This window comes from Anser brachyrhynchus (assembly GCF_964034855.1).
Source record: "Anser brachyrhynchus genome assembly, chromosome: 6".
NCBI lineage: Eukaryota > Metazoa > Chordata > Aves > Anseriformes > Anatidae > Anser > Anser brachyrhynchus.
The window spans coordinates 14,675,778-14,696,475 of NC_137700.1; the positions used below are offsets into that span (position 1 = coordinate 14,675,778).

At 40.0% G+C, this 20,698-nt stretch overlaps 1 protein-coding gene and 1 long non-coding RNA gene across 9 annotated transcripts in view; one reads left to right on the plus strand and one right to left on the minus strand.

The window, feature by feature from the left end:
• The window catches only part of LOC308197461, a 70,527-nt gene that overhangs the window by 34,827 nt on the left and 15,002 nt on the right, over nt 1-20,698 (minus strand). The window lies entirely within an intron of this gene.
• WAPL (WAPL cohesin release factor) overlaps nt 1-20,698 on the plus strand; it is a 74,701-nt gene that overhangs the window by 8,558 nt on the left and 45,445 nt on the right. For 4 of the 8 annotated variants that reach the window (XM_080597903.1, XM_080597902.1, XM_080597904.1 and 1 more), the window contains one exon: nt 15,888-16,964. In XM_080597903.1, coding sequence (XP_080454029.1) covers nt 15,888-16,964 — 1,077 coding nt within the window. The remainder of the gene's footprint in view (nt 1-15,887; nt 16,965-20,698) is intronic. The other 4 variants (XM_080597905.1, XM_080597909.1, XM_080597906.1 and 1 more) reach the window with 1 other exon arrangement.

The following is a 20,698-nucleotide window of genomic DNA, read 5'->3' on the forward strand; positions in this document are numbered from 1 at the left end:
TTACCTCGACAGCTCACTGAAGGAACGAATGCTTGCCTCGCATGCTTTACTGAAGTATCTGGCACTGGCTGCAAATCAGCCAGCAAGTGAAGGACAAGGTGGTTCTTGGCCTGACAACGCTGTTGTTTCAGAATGTATTCTTATGGACGGTTTACACCCAGTCATATGAAGATATAAACCCATTTCATAACTCCCTGCTTCAGAAATCAAATACAACTGATAGCGAATCTTTGCGTAACATCTTATTTAATAACTGTAAGGAAACCAAGACTGGCAATGGTGTTTATTTTGGACAGGAAGTATAAAAGTAACTTTGATAGTTTAAGCAGATGTTATGCTTGTGCGTGGACTTAACCAAAATAAATAAAAATGGTCCCTGAAAATGTCACTGAGAGCATTGAGCAATTAGAGAGAGTGGTGTAGTCAGCCACTATGAATGTAGCTACTTCAAAGGCTTCCTTGTTGCATTGACTAGTGAGTAAAGTTTGATGATACCGGTCTGTCTTTCAGACCTGCAGAGATTTAGTTTGCTTGATTTGTGATGGGGGAAGAGGGAACTTGGGGGAGAAAAACAGAGTAACAATAAAGAGGTTGTTTCTTGGTGTGTGGTCTCCTAACATATAGCTCATGTACTTGCACTGCTTCCAGATCCTTCCCTTCCCTAATGGTTCTCCCCTTCCTGGTGACTCTTGAACTCTGCCAGGTTCAACCAGACTTGTTCAAAGGGCTTACAGATTCTTGAGGGAGCAAGTTCTACCATAGTTGAAGAGAGGGAAGGAGGGGGGAAAAAAAAAGGCAGGCAGGTAGAACAGTATTAATATTCCCAGTGTGAGGGGGACTGCAATGTGAGCTCAACTTTAACCCACACGCAACAGTGTATGTCTAGTAGAGGAAACTAGGCTAAGTCTGTACTGATGTTCGTGTTGTGCTTGTTAACTTAAGTGCAATTTACGAGTCCTTGTCATGATATTGAATGGGCAGTGCATGAGCCAAGGTCTCAGGGCTCCCTGATAGCATGTGCCATTGCTGGATCTTAATCCTTATCCCAGAATAAGGTGAAAACAGAGACTGAACACAGCTAGCTGAGAACTATGGTTTGATCTGCTAACTTTGCTCCAGATGAGGCTCCCTGCCTCAGTGCTTGTTTCTTTGGTTGTTAAAATGGTGGTGATGCAACGTCAGTTAATTTTAACTACTGTTTGGTATTAAAAAGCAGTCCCCTTTTTTGATTGTTTTAATAGTTGTGCAACCTTGTTGTAATGCAGTTGGGGATCTGTGTCGTTTATTTAAAATGGTGTGCCTTACTGTTTTTTTTAATAGCCTTCAGCTAGTACTTGTAACCATCTCATTTTAAAGGCTTTGAGAAGCTCTTAATGTGGAAAGCTTCTCATAATCTTACCCTTATGTTGCTAGATCGAGACTTAACACTGTCTGAAGAACGTTCATGAGTAATCCTGTATGTAACAGGTAATTTACAGAGAGTAGGAGTTTAGGTAACTTAAATAGCAAAAGAGTGTTCTGTATTAGTAGTCGCTGCTAGGTCACCTTTGTTAAGGTAGAACTTGGTAGCTAGCAAGTAAGTTGAGTCACTTGAAAATTATCAAGCTGCTAATTCATATCAAGCAAAAATACAACAGTTTATTAGTTAGGTAAACCTTTTATGAGATACTGGCAGTGGAGTAAGATGAAAACCTACAGATCGATACTTAGTTGGATTTCTGAAATACCCTGGTGATTTTTTTTAAATGTTAAACTTATTCTGTGAAGCATAAACTAAAACAGTATTTGACGCTGGATTCATGTTCACACAAGTTTTAATATAAAAACACTTAAAGCACTGCAGAGCAAATTGTGAGGTGCTAGTTTCAAAAAATTCTAATAACTCTTTTGTTAGAATATGTTAGCTTGTCTGTTGAAATCAATGTTGTGTATTTTTTCAGGTGAAATGTCAAGTCAAAGCGTGATGCAATTTAAGAAATGGTATGGCATTTTGTAACTACGTTAGTGTATGAATATATTTCAAAATGGGTAACTCTCGTTTCCCTGCTCCAGCCACTTCGGTTTAGGGAAATGCTGCTTATGCACTTCTGCCATTCTTACCACATGGTGAGTTTGCTGTCAGCCTTTGTGGCATCCTTCTTTAACTCGGGCTTCTGGAGGCTCTACTCCAAGGTGTCGATGTACTTAGGCAGAAAGGGCACTTGTGTCGAGTGATGTTTCAAGTGGTTGGATGTGTCTCATCTGTGTGTGCCTCGTTCCTGTTCCTGGACTGTGTAATAGGACTGCTTAGATTAATTCTAAGTTAAAATCTAGGTATTTTAAATGGGCATGGATTGCTTTAAATCTTTTGTGTTTTAAACCCTGTGAGTTCTTGAAAATATGTTTTATTTGGTGTAGAGAAACAGAAAACAGGATGGTTTAAAATGTCTTCTCAGAATACAGAGCAGTGTAGGAGTGGTATCCCTTTCTGCTGTGTTGTGGTGTTAAGTATAGTTTTTGGGGTTACTGTCTAGGCAGTGCAATTTGAGTTCGTGCTTTTTTTTTTTTTTTAAAGAATGAAAGGACAAATGATAGCCTATCAAGTATTTGTGAAACTTTTGTTTCTTGCCGAACATTTAGAATATTTATGAAAAATGCTCTACTGCATATTGTCATTTGTTATGTAGTAGTACTCAAACAAATCTTTGTTCCCTAAGTTCTTTCACTTATGGGACGGTAAGAAAAAAATTGGCTGTGTGGTGTGTGCTATGTAGTTCTTATGTATTTCTAGGTAGGTTTTTAATGCCCTTGCTTCTTGCTCGGGGCTCATGTATGTATCAGTAGCAAATCAAAATGACAAATGCGATCCTGCTTAATAACTTGGGCTTATGCAGTGCAGAAGTGAATGATTCAGCTGTGCTTAACCACTTCAGGACCCACTATGCAGAGTCTGGCTGTATTTAGCTGCTCAAAAGGAGTACTGAGGGAGTAGTGTAACTTGCAGAAAATGGTTGCTCTGAAAAGAAGATGGTTCAAGTCACTGTGTCTGTTCCCTGCAGGCGGTCTTGCTAGAACCATGACGGATGTGTCTACAAAGCCTCTGCCACCTGATGATGTGGGTGGTGGAGCCCTATCTTCAGAGCAAAGTTTCAGCTTCTCAGCTCTGAGTTTGGTACCACTTCGTAATTACATTTGGTAGCAAGATTTGCCAGGGTCGTATCTTCAAATTCCTTTTTAAGCTTCTATTTTAACAGTGGCTTGGACATTTAAGATAATACTTAGACTTGAGTAATCTTACCTTATCTTCCTTTGCAGGGCTGTTTAGTACAATTTATTTACCTCTTAGGGAAGAATTTCAGTTAAGTCATGTTCTGTCCAAAAATGGAGCAAAAAGTTGGGGGAAACTGAATGAGGTCTGTGCGTTTGGCTGTCTTAGGAGACAGCTGGTAGCAACCATGATTAAAAAGAACAGCAGCTGTCCTCGGACTGGCTCAAAGCATTAGAAAACTGATAGCAAGGAAGGGGAAAGGTTTGAAAGAAAATATGTACCCATAGAATTTCAGTGTTGTGAAGCTTGTCTAGATGGCTGCAGTTAAGTTGGGCGTACAGGTACTGGAGTTTATCTGCTCAAGTCTTTTCTTCTTTCTGTAGTTTTTGTTTCCCCTTTTTTGAAGGGGGAAGTTGTCCCGTCTCCCCATGCACGCAGTTTCCTTGCTGTGATGGTAGCCCAAGTTCAAACTACTGTGATGTGGGTGCTCTTTTTTTTTTTTTTTTTGCTATAACTCAGATACTTCGAAGATTCCCTACTTGTCCCCTTCCCCATAGACATTTTTCAAAAGTCTATAAGGACTGAAATTCTTCATAAATTTCAATATTTATACCGATTTGCTAAAATAGCAATACTGGAGGAAACAGTGTTTGGGAAGCAATCTTCTGGTTTCTGCAACCCATTTTTCCTAATGAGAGGAAAAGGTACTCTGTATGTCTACATACAGAGCACATGATTTTTTTTTTTAAATGTGTAGCTACCCTTTCCCAAATTATAGTGAGTTTCTTAACCCCACTTTTAGAATCTGTACTTTAAAAATCGTTCTTTGTTTATAGACTTCATTCATACACTTCATTTTTTAAAAGATCGAGTTTTTGACTGTCAGAAGGTCTCTTGCCAAGAGCTTCTCTCATGTTTAACAAGTTGAAATAAGTTAGCATTCAGAACAGTTGTTCGGTGCTTCTAGAAGAAAGCCTGTTAACAGGCATGCTGCTTAAGCTGACCAAAGTATGTGGGAAAGCAGAAAACGGTTGGTAAGGCAGCCATTTCAGGTTCAAACTGCTGAGATCTGCGTTAGTATTACTACCTTAAAATTAACTATGGAAAATGTTCTTCAAATTCCAACTGTTAGCTCATATGTTCATACAGGAAACTGCTACTGTATTCAGTAAAGGGTTTCAACATATTTATGAGTGGTGTCTGAACCCAGACTGACTTAGGAGTCTCAGGATGCATTTGTTCTAATGGTTATTAGTGCTGCTGTATTACTTCTGTGTGGTAAGCCCTTCTGAAAAAAGTTGGTGCCAGCTGTTTGTGTTGCCCATGGCACTGTCTGGTGTTCCCTGAGAGGGGGAAGTGGTTCGCTTCCTGGATCAGCTTTTCTCCTGCTGCTCTCAGCAAGTGATGCCCTCCAAACTACCAAGGAGGACGAATGTGGCTGTTCACTGGACTTTCTGTCAGAGGCGAAGGCATGATAGAGCTCTGAAAACTCCTGCTGTACTGAGTATAGCAGCTCTTCTGACAGTTGGATTCAATGTTGGACAAAGTCTCATCGCTTCAAGACTGTTTTAGTTTTAGATTTCTGACCAAATGGTCTTGCTTGCACTGTTGTAGAGTTCTTCATTGCGTAATTCTTCATTGTTAGATGAAAAAGGAAGGAATTTTAGCATTACTTATTAAAACCGTGGTCTCTCCTACACTTCAGAGAGCTGTGGACTTTGGTAACAAATTGGGTGTGAGCATTGATAACGTGCTCCATGGTATTTTTTTTTTTTTTTTTACGTAATAAATCAGTGTATATAGAGTCACATTATAACTTAGATTGTTATCAGTGTGGATAGATAGAAATGCAGGGCAATAAGGTTAAGAAACAGTCGTGTTTCTCTTGTGGGTATATACTTGTGGAAGAAAAACAGACTTTAAGTGAGGTTTAAGGAATGTTGTAGAAGATTTTAAGGCAAGATTAGGAAGAAGAGTGGAGGAGAAATGTCAGTTTCTCCACCTGTAAAAGACAAGCTGAAAGACTAATATATATAACTTGGATGAGAATACCTATCTGGGAAAATAGAAAGGACTGAAGTGCAAGGGGTCATTTAAGGAAACTAGTAGGGCTTAAATTTGATAGAAATTGAGAGACAGGGTATAGCTGATGACAAGCAACCTAGGCTAATTTTTACTTACATTTTAAATGGAGGAGGAAGCGCCTTCAGTAGCGAAGGAGTAAATTAGTCATTGTAGCTTTGTTTCTCACTTCCCCAGAAATGTTTGCTGGGAAGGCAGTCGTGCTAAGCACGATGCTGTGTGCAGTTTGGCCAGGTAAGTACGTGTAGATTGCTATGAAGATGGTGATGAGCTGTGCAGTGACTGAAGATGCAGTGAAAGACCGGTGACCAGGCAGAAAATCTGCTGATTGCTGGCTGAAGAGGTGGTAGGTGAGAGGAAAAGCAGTTAGATTGTTACTTAAAAATAAACTTCCTATGTCTTTGAAAATTAGGCCTGGGATAAAGGCCTAATGTAGTGTAATCCAGAACTCGATTCATCTACTTAAGCTTGTTAAATAGTAAATTTGGACTTTTCATATAAAGTACTTAAGAATTTTCACTTTCAGGGTGTAACAAGAAAAGCAAACTATTCTTAAGGAAAGTAGTTCTGTGATAGCAGTAAATTAAATCTCATCACTTCAGGGTTTTCAGTGGAATTCTGCGAAGTAGGGATGCAACTTAAAGCATCTGCAAAGAAGCAAAACAGTGTCTGTCCAACCTGCACGTGAACTTAATGGGAACTCATTTTGTTTTAGAGAGAGTGAAGAACGAGAATTACATAAGAATCAGTAATCATAGCTTTGGATTTGGTGGTTCTATAATTTTAGCTATTTCGGTGATTGTCAGCCATGAAACTGGTCTTGAGAGTCTAATCTTTTGAGGCTCTTACGCTTCTTATCTTATGTTTATGCTTGCTAACAGGCAATGCTTTGCCAGATCTTGCGGGCATCAGTGGACAATGATGTTATCTAAGTGGTAAATTTTTGCTCGTTTCTTAGAACTGTATATTTTATATCCATAAGCTTTTTTTTTCTGTTCCCCAGCTGTTCAGTCATAGGCAGAAAACATAGCAAAGGAGTCTACTCTAACCTTTTCTCCTTACCAACCAAAACATTTGATTTCCAATATAGAGAAGAGGAGAGAAACTAATGAAACTCATTTTCGTATTTGGAGGAAAACATGGCTTTTCTGTGGTTAGTAAGTCTGCTAGTTTTCTGTCCAAACCAAAGAAGACACTGTATGTCTTGTTTGGGCTCTCTTCCCAGAAATGACGATTATGATACAAGCACTTGGTAAAGATTTGTCTTTTTCCTTTAGCTTGGCCAGCTTTGAGTTGTAAAGCGATGTAGTTTTATGCCCTGAAAAATTGGTGATAGTAAAATGAAGCTACAATAAATGAGTGTTTGGGAACATCAGGCAGAGCTATAGCTCATAATGAGCTTACAAACTGTTTCTCGTCTCCTGTGTCAGTGGTCTGTTCACGTGCTGTGTCCTGTTAATGTATGTGCCCTCAATAGCTGGCGATATCAGAAGGTCTCGGATACCAGTTTTTATTTTTAATCTTACCGCTGCTGCCTTCTTGATGTTTCTTTTTTCTTGGTGATGCATCTGTCTGGGTAGTGAGGTCTCATTTGAAGAGAAATAGAGGGATGTGAGGTTGGCATTGTGCCACCTGCCTGCCCTTCTAAAGATGTCATTGCCTCTGACTAACTTTAATGTCTATACATTGGCAGTAAATTCTGTGAATTTCTGTGGTTTAGAGTAAAGGAAACCTAGTTCAAGTCTGTAGATCTGTTTCCTCTGTGTAGTAAGTCAATCATGTTCTTTTCAGTTTTAAAACGAAGGCTTCCCCAGCTCGTTACATGGCAGTGAAGGAGGGAGCGTAACATCTCATTGCACACCAGCTGTGGAGGGCAGTATGTGTATTGTAGCTTCAGGATGCTTCGGTTAGCAGCCATCAAGAATTGGTACAAGTGAGAGAAAACTAACCTGGAGTGAAGTTAGTGGGGCTGATGTTTAATACTGGCAACTCTTTCTAGAGTAAGAGAAATAAGCATTCATTTTGCATACGTGATAATATTTTGATATCTTAGCCTGTTTTCTTAGCATTGCAAGACTACTGTTGACTGTTGTTTTGTTCTCTTCACTTCCCTAGTAACTTTGGTTCCAGTTAGCCAGTACGGGTCAAATCTTGAGTGCGAAAGAGAGATTTCAGAGATAGTGGTATTTCAAATGTTGTGGAAAATGGAGTTGAACTGATTCATCTGTTGCTTTCCCTTCTCTATTCCCTGGATGCTTGTAAGGAAAATGCAGTTGTAAGTGGGTGCCTAACCCATCTAAAAGGTGGGACCTGCAGCCGGCGCTGCCTCCTGCCCCATCAAGTGGGCCAGTGCTGGGGGGCTGCAGGGACAGCCGTGCGGTGGGTCATGGTGCTTGGTCTGCTTGGTGTGCCCTTGGGCCCTGCTGAGCAGAAGCGAACCTCCAGAGATGGCGCTCTCGCAGGCGGAGGAACTGGTCTCTGCTCACCGTAACTTCTCAATGGCAAGTAAGGCACTAAGGCTCTGCTGCTGGAATGTTAAGAGAAGAATACAGTGTTTGACTCCAGGCAGTTAGTGTCAGGCTGGAAATGGTGATTTGATTTTGTGAAGGTGAAATCGATGTTTTCAGACTCAGAGCCAAGCAGCTTAGTCGTGTAAGTTAAATGGAAATTAGATTAAACTGAAATAGGGCCTGAGGTGGGGTGTACATTTGCTGGTGGTTGGTTTGGATTGTGGTATTTTTGCCAACAAAAGTACTTGGTTTCCTAAAGGATTTCTTTCCATTGACTTTGTTTAGGATTCCATCTTGGTTTATGCTGTACCCTACGGATCAGGGTATGAAATGGTTAACTGCAGATTCTTCCGTGATGGCAAGAGGGTTTATCAGAAAAGATAAATTTCAGTGTTTTCCTCTCCAAGTAAGAATGCTCAGTCAAACTCTGAATCTGCTGTGGGAAGTGGAAGGAGCCACTTTTATGACTTCCCTTTTCTGCATTGGCATGCTTACTGCTTTTAGGCCCTGCCTGGAGCAAATTTGGGCCAAGTTTGTATTAATGCAACTGTAAACACCATTATGGTGAGCCATGGGCAGGAATGAGGATGGCCGCTTGTAATGCATACCCAGATGCTAAATGTGCAGCACTAGGTATTTAGTCAGTCGTTTCAATGGAGTTTCATTGCTGTAAATACTCGAGTATGTCACCAGTGATGATATGAGAAAATACCAGTTTGAGCCGTCTAAAGAATTCTGATAAAAATCTCAGAAGGTGTCCAGGCAACAAGATAAGTGGCTCCAGTTTGACAAAATAGAACGAGTGTGGCAAGATGGATGAATCCTGGAGACGCTCCCAGCTCCTGGAGCACTTGTGTACCCGCTGGTGCTCCCGTCCTCTCCCCCTTCTCCCCATGTACTTTTTGGATGCTTTCTGCTATTCTCTAGCTATATTGTCTTTGACAACCACCAGACAGAAAACTCTGCATTAATTACTCACTGCTAGAAGGCATCTTTGCCTGGCTACTCTGGGCTGTGCTGGCCTGCTGCAGCTCTCAGTATTGCAGCTGGGTTTTGCCTGGTCTGTTCCTTGTGGTATTTGCTGCTCGTTTTAGGTGCTGAGGCCATGCTCACGTGTCTTTGAACACTGCCTTATGCTTACAGGTGTTGGTCAGTGGCTGTTGCGGTTCTGTTGCTTATGCAATTAACTTCCCCTTACATTTACTTTGTGTTATCAGAGGAGAGAAGTAATGAATGTGCTCCATTGTGTGCAAAACAGTGGGGGGACAGACAGAAGTCAGGTTTAGAAATACTCGGGCTTCTGCGTTTTTAAAAAGCATATACTTTGGTCTCTGTTTCTTTGCTGTTCTGAATACAGTGTACAATACAAAGTGACTGGAGTCACTTAGTCAACGGTGAAGGTAATTTGGTAGATGTCCTTTGTATTGGTTTACAGGAATCTGTTTTTCTTATTCCATCATCAATCCAGAAGTGAAGCTTTTGAGCCATGTGAATAGAGCAATCCTTAAGAGTCCACTTCTGCCTCTGCTATAGAGAAAGGTTTGTGTTACTGTGTCCTGCTCAACTGTTCCAGCGTGGCTTCTGCTCTGGAAAAGCTACTGGATTTAATTTTTTTGTTGTTCTTTAAAACAATATATAATTAAAGATCGAAGGTAAGAAGCATAATGGAAGTTGTCTGTCTTAGTTCAACTACAATTATTCCTGTGGGTGACATAGAATTAAAAAGGAAGTGATTCTTTTTACTCTGAAAGCAGTTTCTGGAAGCCTTGCAAATTTTTTTTAAGACCTTTCACTATCTCAACAAGTCTGTATGGTGTTTTTTGCTATTAGCAGGATTGAACCAAATGTTTTGTGGATGAAGAGATTTTCTTCGTTGTGCTATGTGAAAACGAAAGAATTAACGATGCTTCTAAGGGTTATTTGGGAACACACTTTGAGGTAGTTTTCTCAGAGGAAAAGCCTTTTAAGATAAGGGTGAGATGTATTATGGGTGCTTAATGAAAAAATGAAGTTGAAATCTGAGACATCTTAAAGTCAAAATTATAAGAGATATCCAGCTGAAGAATGTAGGTGTGATATCTCTAAAGGAAATACCTTTCCTTTTCTTAAAAAAAAAATAAATCCAAATAAACGAAGTCTAGAATAAATAACATTCTCCCTTTGTATGTGACCTTGGAAATGAAAAGCCGAGTAGTAGTTCTGTAGCTACTTGTGATAGTCACAAGGCACTTCGTGTTCTGTCAAATGTATGGAAGAGCGTTTCTGCCATCTGCCCACCAAGTGACTGCTTATGTTAAGCATGTATTTGAAAAAAATACAAACAGAATGTAGACTAGATGGATATAGAGTGAATATTATGCAGGTCTAGGTGGGCTTTTGTGTAATGTTTAAAGGTTATTATTAGAAAAATGTTTATTACTGGAAAAGTGGTGGAATTTGGGGAACTCAGTTACGTTCACACAGTTTAAGCATTTTCTTCTGTCTAGAGGAAGAAAAATTGAGTGCCTTGCAGTGTATGAAGTTTTTATCTCTAGTGGTCATCTTACAAAGCTGATGAGAATAATCATTGTCGCTCACAGCTTTGTGAAGTTTGGTCATGTTTATCAGTCTGTGAAAACATCCTATGTGTTTAGCGAGAAAGAGTAGAAGTTTCATATCTTCTGTATTCATCAGCAATTCTTAAGACATCCCTATCTTTCCACTAGAAACTAGAGCATAAAATAAGCAAGGGGTATGTATGTATGTAAGTGTGGGCGGTTTTATATTCATTAACATTTAATTTGCCTGCCAGTCATTTAGATTGGTTCTCTCATACTCTGGTAATTAAATTCTAGAGATTCAAACAGAGCAAACAAATCATGATTAGTACAGGAGATTGTTATGGTTCTTCGGAATATTGTGCTAACACCTGGAAAAAAGACTCTCCCGTGGATTATATAGCTGTGTGATACCGCTGATCTGAGATTTCTTGGGAGATTTCTTCTGGTATTTGAGCCCCAAAAGAGCCTAATTGCAGTTAAAATTAGGAGGAGAAATTACATGACTCTTTTGAACTACAGAATATCTAGTCATTCACAGTACTTTTAAAATAATTTCTCTGTGCTTTCTGCATCTGTAAATAAGTTGAAATGTTACACGTTTATTACAGTCCTGCTAGCTTCAGCTATAACAGTTACTGCAGACGGATATAGTAATTTTTAAAATCAAGGTTAAGTTACTGGGATCACTGGTATCGTACACCTTTGGCAATGAAGGATTTTCAGTAATTTCTGTTCTAGAAGCTTCAGCCTGACTGCTGTTGACCCACTGATGAAAAGAACATGATGGCGTGGAGAAGTATTCTTTGAGGAAGTACTTACCTAAATATCACTGCTTAGTTTTCCACCAGTGCATTATGATGACCCAGACTTCAAGTCACACTTTTTATCCTGTGTACAGAAAATAGCTTACTTGTTAAATTTTTCATCAACCTTGCTTATTAAGAGGAAAAAAAAAATCTCATGGCAGCTAGCAGAGGGTCCAAAGTATGAGGTGGTTCTCAACTGCTGGTGTCTGATAGGCACAAAACGAGTGGGGAGCAGGCTGGCTCACTGCCACTTGGTTGCTGTTTGCCAGTAACATTTCATGCTGTATTGAATTACTGGCTCAATGAGTGCAAAAAATAGGATGCAATGCTCTGCTGCTAGTTAAGTCTTTCAGAGAGGACTCAAAATTCTGAGTTACTTATGCACGTATTCAAAGAGATGCAGTGCAAAGGCAGTGGAAGTCCTGCTGTGATACAGAAAGAGCTGTTAATGGGGCGTGCTTGCCTTTTAAAGATCGTTTTTTGGAAGTGTCTCTTCAAAAAGAAGCACTGGTAGAACTGTCTGATGGGGGTGGAATGGGTTTGTTATTTGTTAGTCAGCTGAGCTGACTGGAGAAAGTGACTTTATTGACTATGACAGATGAAGAGAAGCGAGGAATTCAGGGCTGGGAGGACTGGTGTACACTGCTGCTGCTGCCTGAACTCAGTCAGATCGAATTGTTCAGTGACGCAGGCACACAAACGCCTTGTGTGTGTTTGGTAGTTGTCTTAGAGGCAGCAGAGAGTGGCGCTGAGGGGCTAATAAGGGAACCCAGGACATGAGTTGGGTTATTGGGTCCGCTGGGAGTAGCAGCACAAGGAGAAAGCGGGTGGCTTGGCGATGTGTGGAACTGGCAATGAGAATAGGAGCCACATAGACACGAAGGAATTAAACAATGCCATTGTGGCAAGCCCAGGAAAACGGAAATGGGGAAAATAAATGCGATGGATAGTTCTGGTCATGATGCACCTCTCAGCTGATGGCTCAGTTTGCCCAAATGTGGCTGCTGCAGTGAGGGAACAAAACTTTTTCCTCACATAATAGGTTACAGATGACTGGATGGGACTGTGTTGCCTGCTTGGAGTTGTACAAATACTGGGCTAATTTTAGCCCATTCTGAAATATTCTAGAACAATGTGTAGAATAGTTTTTCAGTGTATGTAACTACATAATCAAAATCAATGTTTTCATTAAGAAGGAATTTTAGTTATTTGTCATGTGGATTTATTATTACCCAATGTAATATCTGATGCATGTTAGAAAAACTTATTTTTAATAAAAGCAGTGCCGGGATTGATAGAAAGTCAAGGATCATCTTTCTTACAGGGATGTAGCAGAAGAGAGCTTTCGCTCTTACTTAGAGTAACTTCCTGGTAAAGAACTGAAACATTAAAATGGCTTCAGCAGCCAACCACTGCTTCAGAACTAAGGAATGACCAGAAGAGTTCGGGGGTGTGTCTTAGTGATTTTGAGTGAGAGACCTAAATAAGTAGTCCCTGAATATCTTTCCTTTTAAATATTTAATGCTCTTTTAAAAATATTTTTTACTTTTAAATAGTCCAGTATTTTTTAAAATCTGGAATTTTGAGAACGCAGATGAAAGTATGTGTTACAGAGTATTTGTTGGTTGAAGATTCCTTGGTATTTTTTCCAATAATTTTTTGACAGTGGTAGCTTGTGTATATCTATAGATACAGATACGTATATTTGTTTGACATCTTCAGTCTGTTTTGCAGGCTGGGTATGTACATCATCTTTTGTGCTTTAGAATACCAACTATAGGTGTAACAGTAATGCTTCAAACTATGACTATATAACACTACATTTCTGCAGTACTCATCTCAAAACAAATCATTGAATTATTTGACTGTTCGGTTGTAATGTGCATATGCACACTTGTATTGCATTCCTTCCCTGGGAAGAGCAGATTAGATTTGTTCCTGATATGCCATGCAGGTCTTCAAAATCGCAGGCATCCTTAGAATAGGAAAACCTGTCCCTTTACAGAGAGACATGCTGGAACTTTTTTGTAACAATTCAAAGCGTTGTTTGGTAAGCAAAGGCATGCATATGTTAAATGTGTGTACTTTAAATGTTGCTTAGGTTTTATTAATCCAAGTAAATATGCGCTCAGATATGGAATAGTAGTGGGAAGGCTGCACTTGAGTGAGAAAGTCTGGAAATCAAATTTTGTAGATATAATTTTCTGGTTTTCATGCCTACGTACTACAGTGGCTTTCAGTTACACAGTAATAAACACATGGCAGGAGAAAGAAACATAGTGTATGCTATCAGGCTCGCTCTTTAATTCTAGAAAAACTGATATTGTTTGGGCATCCTGGATTAATACTGTGCATCAGATTGAAATGATTCCTTGTATTATGTATTGATCATGCAAGACAAAGACTGAACAAGATTCCATTGCCGAGATGGCTAGGACTCCTGTTCTTGACAGAATTTAGTATTGCATGTTATATATTCTGTGAAGTTTTTTTTTTTTAATTATTATTTCTAGCTGAGTATTTAAACTTCTATGACAGGCCTCAGGTGGACTCCCAGAAAACTTGGATGCAGTGTGAAATATTGCTTGTCTCCCTGAGGAATTTCAGCTAGGATTAGATTATTTTCATGTAAAACTTGACTTGGTAGTCATTGCTTTTGGTATATTTTTTCTTTAGAGCCTAGAAGTTTTTTTACAATTGCTATGAGCAGGGACAGGCACTTACATGATGCAGTTTTAATCTGAAAGCAAACGAACAAAAATCCCTGGAACAGTATTTGTGCTCGCTTCCTTCATCAAGAAGGTTGAAACCTTTTGGTCAGTGCAATGAAACTTCCGTGCCGCTTGGGTAAATGGTACCTGATGAATGCAGTCAGGACCGGTGCTAAAGGATGCCAAAGCCTTCGTTTTAGTTCAGAAAGCATTTGCTACATGGCAAAGCCAAAGCTTAGCAGTTGCATTCTGCCTGTGGAGCATCTTCCATTACTGTGGCCTTCTGTGCCTGTCTCTTGACAGCGTGTTCTCTTCTTGCCTTTTGTCTGCTTGTTCCTGTCACAGTTGCTTCTGTTTCTGCAGTTTATCTCATCATGTGCTACTCTTCCGTGTATCAGGGGCTTCTGCATCCCAGTCGGACTCCTTATCTTGCTTCTCCTGGCCCATGCTGCCCCTACAGTGAGTGCTGATACTGCAGTAGGCACCTGGGTCTGTGTGTGCTGGCACTGGCTGACACAAGTCCTAACAAGATTTCTTGGAAAAAGGATGGGCAGGCCTAACACACTCGTGTTTTTTTGGGTATGTGTGGTGCAGCAACAGAGTATGGCAAATGCAGATAAAATCTTCATGAAACTCGTGTACCAAATCCACTGACCTTTGGTTGGTATTCAGGGAAAACAAAGGCAATGGTTTCCATCCACATTCTCTGCTGTCTCAGCTGGCATTGCTATTCTGGTCAGCTGAGAACAGACCTGACAAAAAGTGCTTACAGCCACATCTGCGCTCCTTGACAGCATAAGATGCAAGTGTGGCTGTGGGCTGGAGAAGTACAAGACTAACTTTGGCAGTAGCTTTTCCTCGGATCTGTGGAAGTATGTTGTAAAAACGGCTCTTGAGAAGTAATTCAATTTAAAATTGTGACGAGAATTAGTTTTTCTATATTTCTTCTGGAAGTCTAAATATTTTCATTTGATGCAGCAAAACGAGATAGTTGTTGTGTGTGCCGTTCTGATCAGGGCACATGATTGAGACCTCTAAGATACAGTTGGTAAGGGTCTGTAGCATATTTAGTACAGATTTTACTGGATGACTTTTACTTGTTTCAGTTACTATCATAGGCAGTGGACTATAGCGTAATTTTCAGGAAATTTACTTAATTGATAGGTTCTGTAGCTCATGCTGATTTCCATGTCTACTGTTACGTTGCCTTGCTGCTATCTAGTCTTTAGTTAGACCAGGAACATACAAATGAGTGGCTGTAACCTGCTCCTGCATCCCCTTTCCTACTATAGTTGGATATCATAATGCATCTTGTAGTATTAGAAATGAGCATGTGCCAACTTAGCCATGCCATTGATTCACGTGTTTTCATGTTACTAGTTATGTTGCCTGTTCTTTTCAAGTACTATGCAAAAGCAAGAAAGCTCTTAAACTAGGGCAACTGAAGCAGATCAGGCACTAAGATGTGTATCACAAAAGTTGATTAAAAACAAGGATTTGCGAGGGACAGCACTCGGCCTAAGTGAAAGAAGGAAAATAATACTTTTTTTCTAATTACATTAGAAAAAGAATTATAATCATCCTTTATCCCTAATTATTCATTGTAAGACACTGAAACAGTTTGAATGGTGTTTTGACTTCATAGAATATTTTGTTGCAGAATTCTCCTTTTTTGTTGAGGTTGTGTACATCAGTAAGTGCTTCTATTTGGGGGATATTTTTTTCACGATGCATTTGTTTTCAAAGTGACACGTAATTCAAGCTCGTGTGTATTTTTGCTAGGGATGATGAAGAGACTTTATAACAAAGATTGTAAGCTGGAAGACTTAAAGTATATCAGTATTAATTAGGAGGATTGAGCCCCCTTTAATGATTTTTTAAATTAAGTACTGAATATTTACTGTTATAGTGATTTTTTCCAGATTTGTCTGCAAGGGTGATTATTTTCTTAGCAGAGCTTTTTGCTAATAAATTTATTTTCTTTCTTTTAGATAAAATGCAGAATTTGAATGAAGATAATGAGAAGAACAGTCATTTCACCTGTGAGAATGCTGAAGACAGTAACAAAACCAATGCTGAAACTACAGATGCTTCTGGATTCAATGCTGAAGCCAAGGACTTGCCTGATTCTTGGGACTCCCACATTGGAAAAACGTCAGACTCTCCATCAGAAGCATCTCAGACGAAGGGGCCATTAAGAACTCATTTGTATGAATGGGAGGATGAAACTGAAGATACCAGAACTGGAGAGTATATGTTAGATTTTGACAGTGAACAACTCTCAGAGGTGAAGAGCAAGGATGAGGAGGGTGATAAAGAAGATACTGAAAATCCAAAGGAAGCCATTAGCGAAGAACTTGTGCAAACTATTCCTAGGCCAAGCAACTGTAGGACATATTGTAGATCTAACAAAGCAAAACCACAGGGGGCAACAAATTTTGACAAGCTAATGGATGGCACTAGCCAGTCTTTATCCAAAGCAAACAATGAATCAAATAACGATGGTCTGAACCCAGCAAGAAAAGCTTCTTTAAGTAGTGGGACCAGTTTTAGAGGGACTGTTGGACGGACTAGAGACTACACTGTTCTACATCCATCTTGCTTGTCAGTTTGTAATGTTACTATACAGGATACCATGGAAAGAATTGATGAATTTACCACAGCAACCCCTACTGACTTAGGAGAAGCTGGGCGTTTAAGAAAAAAAGCAGACATTGCTACTACAAAAACTACAACCAGGTTTCGACCAAGCAATACCAAATCCAAAAAGGATGTCAAATTAGAATTTTTTGGGTTTGATGATCAAGATGAGGGAGGGGGAGATGAAGGTGCCTCTAGAAGTTCTGGGAGTTCCAATTACAAAATTAAGTACTTTGGGTTTGATGACCTGAGTGAAAGCGAGGATGAAGAAGAAGAATGGCAGGTAGCGGAAAGGAAAGCTAACAAAAAACGAAGTAGAACTGCACCATCTTCCTCACTTCAGTCAACCTCGGAGAGCAATGAAAACTGCTCCCAGGATAGCCAGCTCAATACTAATGCAGGTAAACAGAACTCTTCTAGAATACATGGTAAATATTTTAATTTAGTTGGCCTTTATTTTGTTCTTTTTTTTCAGTATACTGAAGGGTTCATTGAACAATACTCTTGGGTTGGATATCTGAAAGTTACATTTGCTTATTTCTGCTATGGTCTTGTTTAGTGTTTTGTAGCAACCTTGAAATATGCCAGAGGTAGAGGGTTTTCTTTTTTTAAAAGGAGTTTCTTACTTGTTTTAGTGTGTTTTGCATACAGTGCCTATGCCTGGCAGGCCGATACCTTCCTACAGAAGCCCTGTGTCAACCCCAGATTACTGAGCTGAGACAGAAACTTGTGCTTTTCGAATGCATTTGTAAACAGTTTGCACCTTTCTCAAGCGAAAGAGGCTCTGGGGGCTGGTGGAGTGCCAGTCAGCTACCTGACTTTGGTTGTGCCCCTGCATACTGAAGAATTTTTGCTTCCAAGTTTTCAGCAGCAAAGCTGCTATCTCTTACATAGGCGGTACGCTGGTGAATGTGTTTGTACGTATGTGTACACACATGAATAAAAGTGTTCATACAGAATTTGCTAAGCACGTTCTGGTACCTTTGAATAATTGGACTATTGCTTGGTGGTCGTTGTGGTGACTTTGATCAAGGCTGAAGGTGCGTTGGTGAAGAAGAGGAGGAATAACCGTGGGGAAAGGTTTCTTTCAGCTTTTTCTTACTGAAAACGTCTAATACCAAAGCCTCATGCGTGTTGGATTAAGTGTTTCAAAACATTGCTAATACTCTAGCGAACTTCTTGGCCCTCCACTTTGAAGCATGAATCTGCAAAGAAGTTTTTATCCATTCATTGATGGTTAAGACTTTTGGCAAAATGTGTTTTATGGCAATGGGGAGATGGGAGAACTCGAGTCTAGCCTTGCAGATGCTGGAGAAGCTGTTTTTTTCCCGTGTGCAAATTATTTCTGCTAATACAATCCAGAAATAACATTTTGTAGGAAAAGATCTTCATTTCTGTCTTCTAATTATAGTATTCTCTAGGAACAGAATTGTCTTCAAGACCTTCTAATTAAAGATTAGAAGAAGACTGAAGACTGTAAATTTTTAAAGGACCGAGTTAATACTGATATTACAGGGGAATATTGTGTTTTCAAACAAAAATACTTGAAATCTCAAACGTGTTATGGTGAGAGACTTGCATTCCAGCATCTTTGGAAAATGGGTTTAACTTACACGGCTGATTATGAGGTACTCCAGCTGGGTTCATTTCTCTGACTAGCCTTTGGTCAGCTGATGATTCCAAGGAAAAAAATCCCTTATACTGTTAAGGCAGCTGAGATGCTGATCCATCAAATTATACTTTCGGCTACTGTACTGTGGAGCCTCAAAATATCTCCTGTTTGCATTCGGCACTGTGGTCACAGAGGAGGCTGTTATACTCTGACGTATCACTGATTATTTCTCTGACGCGTTCCGAAGAGATTGCCTTGGCACAGGTAGATGTAAATTTTTGTGGTTTCTCAGTTTCTTAAATGCACTTCTCCAGTGCCCAGGTAAGAGCTGCCTCTCAGTATGTCCACTGATGCGTGCTTCCCCTGTATTTGTCTGCTTTACTCAGTCGATTCCTGGTTTGGGTTACTGGTAACCAGGTGAGATTTGACTTTTGAAAAGCAAAACTTGAAGCTTTTTCCTAAGTCACAGCGTGTTCCCTAGCTCAGTCCTGTAGTACAGATTATAAAGACAGGGAGTCTAATGTTGGCCTGAAATCTGTAAGTCTTTCTGCTATTTCCTGTTGTCTTCTCTCAGACCTTTCAAAAGGCTGAGTGTTATGATCAGTCTGGACAGCCATTTGATGATCCTTAAATATAGTGATACTGAGTTGGAAAATTTCTCAAGGACTTTTGGATCCAAACCTTACATTGAGGTGAAGTAACTTCAGTAAGTTACTGAAAAAAAGCTGCTTCAACAATCATGGAAAACGCAGGTTTTGAATCCAAATTCAGAAGCTTTCAGAGTATGTTGCACGTAAAAACGTTCTTCACAAGTTACAATATTGAAAGGTTGTAGTGCTTGCTACCTGTGCAATGTGTGTGCTCTTCTTTTTCATGCTGATGAATAGACCTACAGATCAAAATTCAGTGTGCCAATTCCAAGATGACAAGTGAGATGCCAGCTCTTCTCTCTGAATTCCGGCTCTGGAAATCATTAGACGTAGTCATTTTTCTCCTATTTTATGTAGACTCCATTTTATTTTACAGAAACACTATTGACCCTGTGGGCTTACTCCCAGTGTAGTAGTCTACATTTCAGGCATTTTCACAGAACTACCATTGGTCTCTCCTGAGGAGCCACCAGTCTTTGCAGGGACTGTGGAATAGGTCAGGGTTGGTGGCTGGCTACTGCTTGTAGCTCAAAGAATGAAGTCATAATGTCTCTGTCTTGGAAGGAACTCAGTAAGAAGATGTGCACAAGCAATCAGATGTTTGGTAGAGATAATTTTGATAAGATAACATCACGCAAAGAACATAAAATCTGTGGTGCTCTGTTAAGAGCTGTGTGACAGACTGAAGCATTGAGCTGCGTCCAGTAAGGGTTGTTCAAAGGCGTACACTTCCCAGAGCACACAAGGCTTTTTCCTCTCTGAAGCTTAAGTGAGACAATCTCCTATGTTATTTATCAGTATGGGAGAAATGTTTTCCATCTACTGTAAATATAAGGCTCCTAGGAGCTTTGAGATCTGTCATGGTTCATAGAAGGGTGAACTGCCCTGTCAGCGCCCCATATCAGCAGGCACAAATGCTGAAGCCTAGGGATGGCTTTTCATGTTGCATGTGCTGGCCTCATCACTCACCATTTCAGCAGGGAAGGGGATGAGGAAAAGCCCTTGAGAGGTATCTGAAGGGGGTTGTTTATAGGGAACAAGGCTGAAAGAATGGAAAGGGGGTGTGAAGTGATAGGACATGAGAGACTTTCTTGTTTGTTTCCTGTTTTCTTTTAAGAGAGTGAGTTGTTCTGGGGGAATTGGTCTCAAGATGCATAAAGGTTTTAATTTTTGCACAAAACTCCTAAGACTGACTTTTGAAGTTCTGTGAATAAGGAGTGTTATATGATATAGTCAGCTTTTTGAAAGAGATTTGGTGCTTTCTGTTGCAGTCTCATCCTATTTTTGCCTTAATACTAATTTGGTTACTTAAAATAATCCAGACCTATTTTTGTGAAACACATTTTAGAATCTTACTCTGAAGCATTATGCAAAGATTTTCTAACTACGCTGGAAATGGGCTATTCCTCCCAGGCTGGGCAGAAAGTAAATTTGGTACACAGATGCAACTGTTTCTGCAAGTCGAGTGCAAGGAAGCACCAAAGACCAGATGGGTAATGTTGTTAGTGCTGGAAAAAATGCAAAGTAGGTAATTTCAGTTTGAGCTTGAGACGGTCTCTCACTGAACTGTGTCTGTTCTGTTCTTCACTTGACCAATAAGCTCGTCTGAGGTGCTCTGGCTTTTAAATTCTTAGGCCCTTTTCACAGACTCTTCTGTTTTAATGGAGGTACTTCATCACTTTGAACCTTAGACTTGTAGTGAAGCTCTCAGTTCCAGCTGAAGTTGCCGTTCCTCTTCGCCACTTGCAGTCCAGGCTTCTCTCACCCTGGCTGCAGCAGAGGCCGCCTTCTCTCTGGAGCTGCAGCCTGCCGGGGGCGAAAAATACCGATTCGGCTGGACTAGAGCTGAAACTGTGCTGGTATCGTTTCCGTAGCCAGAATACAGGATGACTCTAGGAAA